General features: G+C 40.0%; 1 protein-coding gene across 1 annotated transcript in view; it reads left to right on the top strand.

The window, feature by feature from the left end:
• VPS54 (VPS54 subunit of GARP complex) overlaps nucleotides 1-15,758 on the top strand; it is a 115,928-nt gene that overhangs the window by 43,013 nt on the left and 57,157 nt on the right. Inside the window, exons 4-8 of the mRNA XM_040351227.1 lie at nucleotides 332-413; nucleotides 913-950; nucleotides 2,944-3,075; nucleotides 5,463-5,848; nucleotides 14,023-14,149. Coding sequence (XP_040207161.1) covers nucleotides 332-413; nucleotides 913-950; nucleotides 2,944-3,075; nucleotides 5,463-5,848; nucleotides 14,023-14,149 — 765 coding nt within the window. The remainder of the gene's footprint in view (nucleotides 1-331; nucleotides 414-912; nucleotides 951-2,943; nucleotides 3,076-5,462; nucleotides 5,849-14,022; nucleotides 14,150-15,758) is intronic.

Raw genomic sequence — 15,758 nt, 5'->3', positions numbered from 1 at the left:
TTATTTTTAAAACCCTTTTGTTTTGTTTTTTACAATTATCTCCTCTAGCAAGGAAACATTCTAAAAAAGAAAAAAAAAAAAACACAGGGCGGTTGCACAGTGACTGATCACTGTGACAACTCTGTCTCTGGAAAGCATGGTCCCAGCACAAACTAAATGGCACATATATGCGGACCCACTTGAGACCACATGTATGCGTATCCTTGGCAGGAAGGAGTTAATACCCTATTCTGACGACATGTTTAATTTTAAAATGATTTGCACACTTTAGTCCGTTTAGTCCGTTTTGCATTTTTTTAATCAATAAATATTTGTTGTACTAATCCCTAAGAGAGAAAAAAGTCATGAAAAGCTGAAGACGATATGTCCTTCTAAGGATGATTACAACAGGACTGCATTTTCCCATTCACTTGGTACGTATTCGTTGCAGCAGATACAAATGTATAAAATTGTTTATATATTTTACATTTAGTTTACGTAGGTTGTTTTTCAGACTTTTCTTACATTTTTCTGATTTGCAAAAGCTTGCCTAGATAGGGTTCAGTTTCTCTTCTGCACATGAAGTGGTTCAGTGCTGAATAATGCAGGAAATGAGTAACCTGAGCCGTGTACTGCGGCGTTCTGCATGTCCCTCTGCACTCTGCATGCACAGTCACCTGCTGACCTCCATACTTTGTGCTGTATAAAAATCAGTGTAGCATTTTGCTACCAGAGCCCCTGCCGTGTGCTTGTGAATTATAAATAAAATATAAGCACGTTGTGCCTACAAAATGCTAGCTACAATCGTTAATTTACATAAAAATGTAATTACTAAGAAAAAAAAACTGTGCAAACAACAAATGTATGTGGTCATGTTGCAAATCAGAGTTTCAATGTCATCTGTGTTATATTGTGTTTTTTTTTTTCTTTCAGTAAATAATTCTAGGGCAGATCTGGAACAAGTACCTAAGGTAACGTTATTTTCTTCAGTTCTCTTCTAGTATTCAGCAGTAACATTGTATGACAAAATAACAGTTTAGAATACGTTGCTCTTTTAGCTCTGTAAAATAATTTTTTGTTTAGGTCTAAATAGTCTTTTCCAAGGCTGCAGAAATCTATGTAAGGATTAGACCGTGGAACTGACAGTATACAAGTCATTTTAATTCAGAAAAAAATGGTTGCTTATAACGCTAAATAATTTAGTTATAGGCAATCACGGTGTGAAAAAAAATCCTGATCATCTACCCAGAATAATACAGTGTCACTGTGATATCACTGTATTGCTCTGGTCACTAGTCACCAGTCAGTGTCCCTGCTCAATGCTACATCAGTTATACAATGATGCTGTACTGCACTGGTGACAGTATGCAAAGAATTGTGAAAAAAAAAAAAAATTCTTAAATTTCTTAATTTTCCAAAAGAACGTGACAAAAAAATTACAACTTCAAAAAAACTTGCCATGCCTCTTATTGAATACTTTGGACTGTCTACTTTCCAAAAAGGAGTCATTTGGCGGATATGTCAGTACATCAGGATTGAATGATTTTCATATATATACCATAGTTGGTAGACTTTGCTACAGACTAAATAATACACACTAATTTGCGTTATTTTCACCAAAGAAATGTAGCAGTATACATTTTGGCCTAATTTATAAAGAAAGATTGTTTATTTGCAAAACTTTATAAAATAAATAAAGAAAAATTAGTTTTTTGTTTTTTTTTGCAAAAAAGAAACGGTGGTGATTAAATACCACTAAAAGAAAGCTCTATTTGTGTGAAAAAAATGATAACAATGTTATATGGGTACAGTTTTGCATGACTGCGCAATTGTCATTCAAAGTGTGACAGCACTGAAAACTGAAAATTGGCCTGGGCAGGAAGGGGGTGAAAGTGCCCTGTATTAAAGTGGTTAAAGAGGAACTTCACCCCCTAGTGGCTCCCTGCGTTTAATTTTTAAAAGTTGTTAAGTCTCTTCTCGCATTTTAACTCTATAGTCACTTGTGAGAGCATCTGCCCTGCCTCTCTCCCTTGGCCAATCAGAGACCCTCTTTAATTTTTTGATATAAAAGGCAAGTTCCTGAATGGCCAATATGCTGTAGAACTGACTATGGTTCTAAAAATAAAAATGATTGTGCTAGATCCGCTCACCTATCTGATTTACGTTACGCCGCCGCAAGTTTTTGAGGCAAGTGCTATATTCAGAAAGCACTTGCCTGTAAACTTGCGGCGGCGTATCGTAAATCCCCCGGCGGAATTCAAATTCCGCGGGGTAGGGGGCGTGTAAAATTTAAATCAGGCGCGTCCTCGCGCCAAACGAACTGCGCATGTACCGTCTGTAACATTTCCCAGCATGCATTGCTCTAAATGACGTTGTGGTTTCGACGTGAACGTAAATTACGTCCATCCTTATTCGCGAACGACTTACGCAAACAACGTAAAAATTTCAAAACTCGGCGCGGGAACGACGGCCATACTTAACATAGGATACGCCGCATATAGCAGGGGTAACTATACGCCGGAAAAAGCCGAACACAAACGATGTAAAAAAAAAAGCGCCGGGCGGTTGTTCGTTTCTGAATCGGCGTAACTCCTCATTTGCATATTCCTCGCGTATACAAACAGAAGCGCCACCTAGCGGCCAGCGTGAGATTGCAGCCTAAGATCCGACGGTGTAAGTCACTTATACCTGTCGGATCTTAGGGAGATCTATGCGTAACCTGATTCTATGAATCAGGCGCATAGATACGACCGGCAGAACTCAGAGATACGACGGCGTATCAGGAGATACACCGTCGTATGTCTTTCTGAATCTGCCCCATTGTTTTTATTTATGACTTTTTATTTTAATTTACTTTGATGATGAAGAGCCAAAACCTGTATTGTATATAATTAGTGTATTCTACATTACTTGCATCTTTGAAGAAATTGTCTGTCTCAAGAGCTCATTTTGATTTAATTTCAGATTTTTTTGAAGCCAGACTTTGCCTTGGATGACTCCCTAACATTTAATGCGGTTTTACCCTGGTCCCATTTTAGCAGTGCAGGTGGAAAAGGAAGCAGAGATACAGCATCCTCTAAATTGCTTCAAGAAAAAGTATGAAACTGGTTTTCACTTTTACATTGTAGAAACGTTTTTTTTAGATTGTAAGCTCTAACGAGTTGGGCCCTCTGATTCCTCCTGTATTGTATTGTAACTGTACTTTCTGCCCTAACATTGTAAAGCGCTGCACAAACTGTTGGTGCTATATAATAATAATAATACACTAGATGTGACATCTGCACACTAGGGGGTTTTGACTGAGGGCTTGTGGACATTAAGCTTGTGTTCAGGACTGCTTTTGTCAGCAGTGCATCTGGAGTTCTGTTTCTGTAATCCAGTGGTAGTTTTGCTAAATATGCTAAATACCAAGTAGAACCTATTAAACTCAGTTGGTGTAAATTTAAAGGATAAGTTCACCTTTTCACAAAAAATTATTAATGCACTTTTTTTGCTGGTAAAAAAAATGTGCACTTATTATTTTTTGTTTCAGAAGCCTGTAAAGCATTGCACCAGCGGTCAGCAGATCACTGGTGGCATGCAGGTATCCTGCAGATCTGTCAGTCTATCGGCTTGCTTGTACCTCATATGAGGTAACCGATACATGCTGACATGAAGCTTGAATGAACTACCACAATGCTCAGCGCCGTAATAGTTAATGGAAAACTACAAGCCTACAGCTGCAAAGGCTGTCAGACGTTGTAGTTTTCCATTAACAGAGAGCTGTAAATGAGCGACACAGCCGGGTGGGCGGACCCCCGCATGGCCACGTTTTTTAAATTTTTTGACAGCTAGCCGGGAGGAGAAGATTCCCCGCTAGCTGTCACAACAGGGGAGCAGGAGGTGTGGGGGCCAGTGTAATCATAACATTTTACACCCCGAATATGTATATGCAACACGTTATAAAAAGGTGAACTTATCCTTTAAAACATTAAAATATATTTTGAAATCCTGCGTATATAAATCCTTCTTTATATTGGTTTTCTGTTATCCTCTGCAGAACAGGCTACAATGCATTGGACAGTAACAGTAGGACTGTGTTGTCAGTAAGTGATGCGAGGACCTCATTAGTATGATGATATTCCTTCATTGTCCGTACTGCGTGCAAAGGGCTGGAGCAATGACTAACCTGTATTTCTACTGTGAATAAAAGTGAGATCACTGACCTGGCATGCAATATGTGGCAGAAGTGACTAACAGTTGAGACTAGTTGAGCAAAATGACAAATCTTTTGTTAGGTTTAACAGCTCACCTTTAACAGAGATATGCAATTAGTGGACCTCTAGCTGTTGCAGAACTACAAGTCCCAAGAGGCATAGCAAGACTCTAAAAGCCACAAGCATGATACCCAGAGGCAGAGGCATGATGGGACTTGTAGTTTTGCAACAGCTGGTGGTTCGCTAATTTCATATCCCTGACCTATGTGCTGTGCTCTTTACCAGGAGTTCACCTATAATGCTGTATGTCCCTTTACTACTTTCACTTCAGCTCATTTACGATAATAAAAATGTCTGATGTGACTCACTTATTTTAATGAGGACTGCAGTGTATAACTTGAATGCTCATGTTCAGTCAAAAAAACGGATTGCATCAGAAGAAGGTTGCTGATGGCATTGATGACTGCACAGTTTACTATAAATCTTTCGCCATCCAAATTTGAACATTGGTTTATATATATATTTTTTTTTTTTACAGTAAAAGTTTTTTGTTTTTGAAGACAAACACACACACAAAGTAATGACAGTACAAAGGTTAAAAAGATGGGAAAATGATTGCAAAGAATCATAACTAAACAGCATAGATGCAACACAGCCCTGGTGTGGGGTATCAGCCCAGCAATACATACAATAGAACAGAAGTCATAGTCAAGAAAGTCGCCAATGAGGAAACGCACACTGCAGAGTAGCACCACTCGGATGTCATTCCCGCATCATCACCCCCCCGCCCCCCAAAAGGGGAGCGAGGGGGGTAGAGGAGGGGGGGAAACCACAGGCGGAAGGCGGGATTGGTTTATATATTTTACAAAGCAAAAAAAAAAGAAGCAAAAAGTGTATAAGATAACATGCATATCATCAGTATTCTGTGTGAGATGCCACGCTAACCCAAAAGTGAACTATAAACATAGATGTGCTACTGATAATTAACATAAGTGACATAAAAAAATCCATAATCAAAGAGCATGAATGTGAAAAGTTCATTATATCACATACAATAAATAGATATAAAGTTTATTTAATTTGTGTTAATTATTAGTCATCTTTGTTTATGATTCACTTTTGAGTTAGCGCAGCATCCCACATAGAATATTTATATATTTTATATCAATGGCCGTTGCACAATGAATCTAGAGCTGTACGTACCAAAAAAATGTACATAAAACAAATAACTGTAATGGACATATAATGAATACATTTATTAATTGTTTATGTGCATTTCCTCTTCAGCTGAGCCACTACTTGGACATTGTCGAGGTGAACATTGCACAGCAGATCTCAATGCGCTCTGATGCTTTTTTTCATGCTATGACCTCCCAGCACGAGCTGCAGGACTACCTCAGGAAGACCTCCCAGGCTGTTACCATGCTGCGTGACAAGATTTCTCAGATAGACAGAGTCATGTGTGAGGGATCTCTGCAAATCCTAAGACAAGCCCTGACCAGAAACAACTGCATTAAATTGTATAGTAAACTTAAATTAATGGCTACAGTTCACCAGACTCAGCCAACTGTACAGCTGCTGTTATCGACCTCAGATTATGTTGGGGCACTGGACTTAATAGCAACAACACAGGAAGTCTTACAGCAGGAGCTTCAGGGCATTCACTGCTTTCGGTATGTGCTTCAACAGATTCTCTTTAAGAGCAAACTCATCACTCGCAAATATACAGTGAAATGCATAAAGGCAGAAAAGTCTATGTATGCGGGGCGTTCGGTTTTACACTCTAGCATTGTTCTGGTACATCAGTCCACAGATCTGCTAAAAGTTGCTTTTTACTTAAAATACAGTGTTCTGGTAATCCGCAGTCTTATCCATGTAGTCCTCAGTTTTGTGAAGGATCTGGAGATCGAGTCATCATACAGATAAGTGTGGGGTGGGGGGGCGTAACTTCTGGATTAGTTTGCTGCGGCAATGTCAACCAGAAGTGGGAGCAAGTATCTGTCAAAACCTGGTACCCCCCCCCCCCAAAAGGTGTCAAATAAGGTAGCAGAGGGGGGGGGGAGGCAAAAGGGCAAAGCTTTCTCTTTTGGGTGGTGCTCCACTTTAGATACGTCCTTGTAAACAAGTCCTTCAACGTTTTTTTTTTTTTGTTTTTTTTGTATGTGTTTTTACAAAGAGGCAGACTTTAATCAATGTAAAAGAAAAAGATGGGAATGGTGCGCTTTTTCAATAATGTGCCATAAAGTAATATACTCAAAGAATGAATATCCAAACATACAAGTAAATAAATGTGAATTATATTCCAACTAAAGCCCAATGGTAGGAGTCAGTTCATATAAGGGTAAAAATTTCATAGAGATAACTTGATAGAAGAAAAAACAGATAAAACATCAATCCAAACATCGACTGTTAAATTTATGAATTGGCCGCTCACCTCCAACAACGATCCAAGGGTCAAACAAGGCTCATCAGATCAGTCAGATAAGGAATCCTGCTGATGGATCTGTAAAGGCATCCAGGACCCAGGCGAAGCCGAAGAACTACGTACAAAACTTGGCATCAAAACACCTTGGGTAATTCCATATATAGAGGAAATGGCTCGCTCCAAGAAATTACACTTCTTGTATAAATGGCGCTCAAACAGAACAGCCATAGTGCAATATTGCCAGATGAAAAGTAAATGTATTTAGTGAAAGAAACTTCTTTACATTACTTTACTTCTTTCTATCAGGAAACGGTAAAAAACGCAGTAGAAAGCAATGGGAGTAGTGACACACTCGCCTCCTCACGGTACTTCTATAAAACACCACCGGAACTGACGTCACAAGGCTCCACCCAATGTGTTGCGTCACTGGTCACATGACTTCCTCGCGTTTTCTTTGAGCGCCATTTATACAAGAAGTGTCATTCCTTGGAGCGAGCTGTTTCCTCTATATGTGGAATTACCCAAGATGTTTTGATGCCAAATTTTGAACGTAGTTCTTCGTCTTCGCCTGGGACCTGGATGCCTTTACAGATACATCAGATACATCAGGAGGATTCCTTATCTGATGAGCCTTGTTTGACCCTTGTAGGTAAGCAGCCAATTCATAATTTTAACAGTCGATGTTTGGATTGATGTTTTCTCTTATTTTTTTCTTCTATCAAGTTATCCCTATGAGATTTTTTTACCCTTATATGAACTGACTCCTACCATTGGACTTTTATTCACATTTATTTGTATGTTTGGATACATATCATATTAAATCTTTGAGTATATTTCTTTATGGCACATTATTAAATAAGTGCACCATTCTCATCTTTTTCTTTTTATTACGCAGTGTTTTTTGAGTACACTACTAAGTGGTTGCAGCTAATCCACGGTTACTATACATACTGTATGTACTCTATATAGTTTTTTCTAAGTTTATTTTCACTATATTCACTGGCGGCTGATGGTTTATATTTGCTTAAAAATTATAGTAGCGCGCAAGTTTTTCCTTAATAATACAGACTTAACCTCTTAACCTCTTAACCTCTTGACCACCGCCCCATGTCAAAAAGACGTCCTCTTTTTAAAGTTGAATATCTCGATAACGGCAGCAGCTGCTGCCACAACCGAGATATTCATCTTTTCAGGGGGGCGGTGGTGTACACGATAACGGCGGTCTCCGCGGCGGATTCGCCGCGAGATCGCCGTTATCGGTGGCGGGAGAGGGCCCCCCCCCTCCCGCCGCTCTCCCGCGCCCTCCGCCGCTTACCGGAGCCGTCGGTAGCGGCGGAGGAGATCCGATGTGTCCGGCAGCTGAGCGGGGACGGGACTGAAGGAGAAATCTCCTTCACCCGTCCTCATAGCTCTGCTGGCCGGAAGTGACGTCAAAACGTCAGTCCCGCCCAGCCTCTTAAAGAAACATTTTTTTTTTTGTCATTTGAAAAAATGAAATTTTTTTTTTTTTTTTTTTTTTTTTTTTTTGCATTTAAGTCTAATTATGAGATCTGAGGTCTTTTTGACCCCAGATCTCATATTTAAGAGGACCTGTCATGCTTTTTTCTATTACAAGGGATGTTTACATTCCTTGTAATAGGAATAAAAGTGATCAATTTTTTTTTTTTATTATTTCAGTGTAAAAAATTATAAAACTAAATAAAAATAAATAAGAAAACCAAAAAAAAATTTTTTAAAGCGCCCCGTCCCGACGAGCTCGCGCGCAGAAGCAAACGCATACGCGAGTAGCGCCCGCATATGAAAACGGTATTTAAACCACACAAGTGAGGTATCGCCGCGATCGTTAGAGTGAGAGCAATAATTCTAGCCCTAGACCTACTCTGCAACTCAAAAAATGCAACCTGTAGAATTTTTTAAACGTCGCCTATCGAGATTTTTAAGGGTAAAAGTTTGACGCCATGCCACGAGCGGGCGCAATTTTTAAGCGTGACATGTTGGGTATCATTTTACTCGGCGTAACATTATCTTTCACAATATATAAAAAAATTGGGCAAAATGTATTGTTGTCTTTTTTTTTTTATTCAAAAAAGTGATTTTTATCCAAAAAAAGTGCGCTTGTAAGACCGCTGCGCAAATACGGTGTGACAAAAAGTATTGCAATGACTGCCATTTTATTCCCTAGGATGTCTGCTAAAAAAAAATATATAATGTTTGGGGGTTCTGATTAATTTTCTAGCAAAAAAATTGTGATTTTCACATGAAGGAGAGAAGTGCCAGAATTAACCCGGTGGGCAAGTGGTTAATCAATACCATTCTGTCTGACAAAAAAAAAAATAGACTGTGATTTTCTTTCCACTGCCAACTCTTGCTGCACCAGACCACCACTGTGAGACCAATGAATTGAAATATTAACCCCTTTGCACCTAGGGGTAAAACAAATCTTGGGCTAACTGGTCTGTAGTTCCCATGGATATATTTTGGTCCTTTTTTATATATTGGTGCTACATTGGCTTTTCTCCAACCAGCTGGGTACCATTCAGTAGATTGTTTGTAAAAATTAGGAACAATGTTCTGGCAACGATTTTTAAAATTGTCGGTCACCACCTTTACTAGTATAAAAAAAAATCATAAAAATGCCATAAATATATCCCCTATTTTGTCTCCAGATACGCCGTCGTAAGTCCAAATGTGCGCCGTCGTATCTTTCCGCGTATTCTGGAAATCAGATACGCCTGAATTTGGCCAAGATACGACGGACATAAGTCTCCTACACCGTCGTATCTTGGGTGCATATTTACGCTGGCCGCAAGGGGCGCTTCCGTAGATTTACGTGTTGAATATGCAAATGACCTAGATACGCCGATTCACGAACGTACTTGCGCCCGTCGTATTAAGCTACGCCGTTTATGTAAGGCATACGTCCAGCGTAAGTTTACCCCTCATAAAGCAGGGGTAAGTCATGTTAAGGTATGGGCGCGGGAACAGCGTCGTATTTTACGTTGTTTACGTAAGTCGTACGTGAATGGGGCTGGACGTAGGTTACGTTCACTTCACAGGCATTGAGCCGGTGTATGTTAGGGAGTAAATTCGACGTGATACTGAGCATGCGTGCGCATGCGCCGTTCGTTAGGTGCTTCATTTACATGGGGTCACGATTCATTTTAATACAACACGCCCACTGCCTTGCTACTTTGAATTCCGCGGGCTTACGCCGGCCCATTTACGTTACGCCGGCGTACATATGGGAGCAAGTGCTTTGTGAATACTGTACTTGCCTCTCAATGTTACGACGGCGTAGCGCATATGAGATGCGCTACGCCTATCTAAAGATGCGCCGATCTCTCTGAATACCGGCCATAGTATTTATCTTTATGATGTAGAGGGTAAAATTGCAGCATTCCAAGTATAAAAGTCGCCATATTTTTTTTACTTGGAATCTGCTGAGCTATATTGTTCTTTCTATTCTAGCTGTGCCCGTAACTTTCTAGAAAAATGTCCTCAATGTGTAATATCATTTTTCATCTGGAGCAGTTATTTTTATGTGTTAGTTGTTGCTTTTGCTGTCTGATTATTTTTGACTCATTTGTCTTTTCTTGCAGTCTTAGATTTACACTTTAATGTTTGACTCGTTTTCTGGGTTGTAAGTTTTATTGTACTAATTTAACAAGATATTATTGTGGCTAAATTATATTACATTTCGTAGAACAGGCAAATGGGAGTTCATTATATGTACATTTCTAGCAAGCGTCAAGTTTGTGTTTAGGGAGCAGTTTCTCTTTACACAATGAAAATGTGCAAATAGTGGTACTTTAACTCATTTACTGGTCTACAAAGACAGCCGTGTATTGTAAATTGGTTCCACTGGATTTTCCGGACACTCTGTGCTTCTTTATTTTCATTGTGTAGCAGAACAGCTTATGACTGTAATGTCTGTGATATCCACTGAGACAGACATTCTGGGGTCAGAACTAATTTTCATTACAAAAGAAAATTCAGTGTGGAAATCAGCTATACAACCTACAAATAGTCACGTATTTACCTAAGAATAACAGGAAGGATGATTCCTTTCCCTCTGTAAATGAGTCTCAGAGCCTCAGACACCCCTAGGTTGATTAATAGTGAAGCCATGCAGCTTCCCGATCCTTCTGTTATCTCCATAGAAGGGTTTAATCGATAGAGCGAGAGCAATAATTCTAGCCCTAGACCTCCTCTGTAACTCAAAACATGTAACCTGTAGAATTTTTTAAACGTTGCCTATGGAGATTTTAAAGGGTAAAAGTTTGTTGCAATTTTGAAGCGTGACACATTGGGTATCAATTTACTCGGCGTAACATTATCTTTCACAATATAAAAAAAATTGGGCTGACTTTACAGGTGTCTTATTTTTAAATTAAAAAAAGTGTATTTTTTCCCCCAAAAAAAGTGCGCTTGTAAGGCCGCTGTGCAAATACGGTGTGACAGAAAGTATTGCAACAACCGCCATTTTATTCTCTAGGGTGTTAGAATAAAAAATATATATAATGTTTGGGGGCTCTAATTAGAGGGAAGGAGATGGCAGTAAAACCACAGTGAAAAACACATTAGAATCGCTGGATTGCTGTTTTACTTGTAATGCCAATGGCCACCACAACATCACAGAAGGAAGCTTAGGTCTGCTGAAGGCGGTAAATCCGCGGCCTCAATTACCGGCCGGCGCAGGCCCGCCACACGATCGCGGCAGGCCCGCGCCAGCAAGTAATTGAGGGTGCGGCTTTGCGGCCTTCTACAGGCCTTAAACCTCCCCCGGGCGCCTGGATTTTGTCGAGCCCTGGGTTAGGGATCAGCCTTTTTTTTTAAGCAAGTAGCAGACTTTATGTACAGTAACCAGTGCCAATGGGCATGTAAGGGTAAGGAGGTCAGAAATGGATCACAGGTTATGAGTCTTTGTTTTTTGGAAATTGCAAGGTTATGTTCTAGTGAAAAGTCTCATTCAAAGTGGTTATTTAATACATTCATTTACCCTTTATATTCCTTTGTTTTTAGGCATTTGCCTTGGAATAATGTTAAAGAAAGCCGAGCAGCTTATTTTTCTGACATTTTCCATCCATCTCCCTCACCTGACCCACCACACTGCTGCGTGCATTGCACACCGCTGCATCATAGCCCTATTAATGAGGGATATTATTTTTTTGCAGTGGCAGGTGTACATCTCCAGCTGCGTTTGCACTGTTTAGGGGATATTCAGAGTGCACGCAGCCGGTGACGTCAATGGCGCATGCGCTCTAAAGGTCTGGCATACTTAGTCGAACCTTCAGAGCCTGTGTCGTAACCCCCCCCCCCCCCCTCCCCTCGAAGGCAAGTGGAAACAAGCCTGTTGCTCCTTTTGTGAGTACACTTCTTTTACATGCTTTTATTTGAATAAAACTTACTTGCTACGCTTAGAAGGCGCCGCTCTTTTCTTCTCTTGTTGTCCTTCAGATTACTTCTCTGACAGTTGGCAACCACTCAGCGGTAGCTACATATAACAGGATTTATGGACATTTATTACGGACTAATGCATTTCCATTAACCCCCTTCAGATCACTTGTTGTGACCAGTGCCCCTCCCCCTCTCCCCTTTCCCTTCTCCCCTTCCTAATAGGTGCATCTGTACATGTCAGGAGTGCGCTCAATTATCTTGTGTTTTTTGGAAACAAGCCCTTACTGTGCTGTTTGAACACCCTGTGGTTCCAGGGAAAGTATAGTGTATTTCTGGTGATTTATTACTGCAGTCTTTACCTTAAAGCATATAAACCCAAGAGCAACAAATGAATGACTTGCAATCTACCAGTCCTTAATGTGTTTCCATTTTTATTTATTTATTAGAGGTACTTGTAAACCACCGTCAATTTACGCAGCAGTTTTACATATTTTTCAGGCTTTCCTCCTTAATTTTCACCAAGTGATTCTGCCAGTAACACACTTCTTGTGACGTCATCCTAGGACAGGATTACAATAACATCCACCTCTCCTGTTTTCCTAACATGTATGGATGAGGTTCTGTAGTTCTCAGAGAAAGCGGGAAGCAATGTAATTGATAAGAAGGCAGTAGATGTAGAGAGCATAGAACATTATCAACTCATAGGTGTCTGAAATGAGCAGCAGGATTTTTTGCACTTATTGAACAGATATAACAACACACTTACAATAGTATATTTAACAGACCAAAAGGGACCAAATGAAAGTTATGCCAGATTTTTACATTTGATTATTGCTAGAATATACGGTAATCACTAACAATAATCACTGTTCTCCCGGCCGGGAGAATACAATAGATCCTCAGGAGGGTTGTGTTGATGGGGGGAATTGAGCAATTCTCCTTTCTGCAACCCGTGGTTGCAGGAAAGAAAACCGCATCATGTCCTGCTTTAGATGTGGATCAGATCACGTTGTTGCAACTTGCTGCAAAAAAAATGTTAATTCCAAGGACTTCATCTAAGCTGGCCGTAGATGTTTGAATCGGTTCAGCAGGGACCGGCCGAGATTTGACCCATCTACTTATGGCCGGTTTAAGTCAAAACAATCGACAAACGCAGTTTACTTAAAGTGGTTGTAAAGGTTTTTTTATTTTTTAAATAACAAACATGTCATACTTGCCTCCTCTGTACAAGGGTTTTGCACAGAGGGGCCCAGATCCTCTTTTTCTGGGGTCCCCAAGCAGCGCTCCTGGCTCCTCCTCTTCTTGTGCCCCCACGGAGACCTGCATTCCCTGGGGGCACTTGTGCGGGCGCTCTCCTGAGTCCTGCTGCTGTGTCCATTGACACAGACAGCAGGACTCGGCTCCGCTCCCGTGTCACTGGCTTTAATTTACAGCAGCGCAAGCCAATGCTCCTGCTGCTATCAATCCAGCCAATGAGGACCTGAGACAGCAGCTGGAGCTGCTCTGCTCATCTCCATTGCTGGAAGGTTTAGGTTCAGGTAGGGAAGGGAAATCTCTCTATTGAGACATTTGGCAAAAAAAAAAAAAACGATAAACAACTGGCACCATGTTGAACCCTAATCTATAAAAAAAACTTTAAACAGAAAGTTTGGGTTTTAGAAATACTTTATCAATCGGCCACATAGGAAGGGTTTTTTATTTGTTTTCCAATAATTCCACCAGTTTATGGATTTGCATTGTGGGAAGGAGCAATGTAATGAGCAAATATGTCTACAAATTATTCAAATTGTTTCAAACTTTAGCACACATTGGTAAGCTTATTGATATAAAACTGATCTCTTTTATGTGTTTTAAAAAAAATTATAGCAGAAATTGTACATTCATTTTAATTAGTTTCATCTGCCAGAGAAGCTTCATGATTTTAGATTGATTGCCCTTCTCAGAGACATTCTGATTGACTATTGGAGTTTAGAATGGATTATTGGGTTTGTGTTTTTACTAATGTTTTTTTCTTAACCTCCACAGACACCTTGGATCTCAACTTTGCGAACTGGAAAAGCTTATTGATAAAATGATTATTGCAGAATTTACATCATACGTTCAAAGTGACTTAAACAGACCTTTAGACGAAGACTTTCAGGTTGTAGAGGAGGTGCGTGGGTATTTAATGCAACAGCTGTGATGATTTATTTTTGTTACATTTATTTACTTGAAGTATAGCTAAAGCCAAACTTTCTTTTTCATTTTTGATATGGGGGGGGGGGGTGTTAAAAACGCTGCCTTTATTTTTTTAAGTCATTAAAATGTAACACGTTTTCCAAAGGGAAGCATACCATTCTATTCCTGGTTCTGGTGGCAACCCCATTTTGGATTCATCCTCACTTTTATTGTGAGTCACATTGATGATCAGGACAATTAGAGAGAGGGAATGTCCTTAAAGTGATTGTAAAGTCTCATTTAAAAAAAACAAACATGTTATACTTACCTTCTCTGTTGCAGTGAATTTGCACCTGGTCTGCCTGGATCCTCCTCTTCTCAGATCCCTTGTCTGTGCTCCTGGCCCCTCCCTCCTGTCGAGTGCACCCACAGCAAGCAGCTTGCTATGCGGACACCCAAGCCAAGCTGCAGCTCCCTGTGTCTATTCAGTCACAAAGCTCTGGTTTGGCCTCACCCACCCTCTCTCCCAATTGGCTAACTGACTTTAATTGGCAGCAGAGGGAGCCAATGCCACCACTGCTGTGTCTCAGCCAATCAGGAGAGTCCTGGACAGCCAAGGAACTAGTGGACATCGCTGGATAAAGATGGGCTCAGGTAAGTATTAGGGGGGCTGCTGCACACTGAAGGTTTTATCCTAATGCATTAAGATAAAAAAACCTTCTGCCTTTACAACCACTTTAATGGAGGCAAAGACAACATTAAAAACAAACCTGGTAGTAGGTCTATCCCCTTTCCACTTTATCCAAATCTAAAAAATGTATTTATATATTTCAATATCAAAATAATTAAAACTGGTGGCTTTTAGAAAGTCTTTTGTTCTTTAGCAACTTCAATAAGAAGTGATCATATGAGTGTAATATTTCACATCTGTGTCAACTGTGATCAACTGTGGATATAGAATTGGGTATAAGGGATTGTAAGATATTTTTTATTTATTTTTATGGTTTAACTAGATGGACTTGTATCTTTTTTTTCAGCCTGACTAACTATGTAACTATCCTGTATACTATATAAGTTGGTATTTATTTTATTTTATGCAGTGATATGTTTAAAGTGTTTGTTAACCCAAAAGTATAAAGCTGTGTCAGCCCCTCTATTATAGACAGGCATAGCACACTGTAAATGTCTTTTATAAAAAAAATAAGGCTTGTAAATACCGATTTTAGAACGATCTTCAGGCCAGTCACATGACTCGCGGCCAATGTACAGCCCTGATGGATGGCTTTTGCAGGAGCGACCAAGATCTCCCTCTGACATCACCCAATGGAGATCACATGGCCATTCATCCCCTCCTGCAGTAGCCCTGGAAACCATCCGAGAGTCACATGACCGGCCTGAAGATTGAGCTAAATCGGTATTTACAAGCTCAAAAAAAGGGGGAAGGGGAATAACATATAGGCACTCACATTAGCCCACATCCGAAATAGTAGTTCAAGAAAGGAGATTGTACTACACTAGGTAGTGACATGGCGGACTTTCAAAGGCAATCACAGGGACATTTTTGGTTATAAAAAATAGATTTAATTACAAAAATATAGATGTAC

Source organism: Rana temporaria, chromosome 4 (assembly GCF_905171775.1).
Source record: "Rana temporaria chromosome 4, aRanTem1.1, whole genome shotgun sequence".
Classification (NCBI taxonomy): Eukaryota; Metazoa; Chordata; class Amphibia; order Anura; family Ranidae; genus Rana; species Rana temporaria.
Note: the sequence above shows the minus strand (reverse complement) of the source record. Positions and strands in the feature narration are given on the sequence as shown.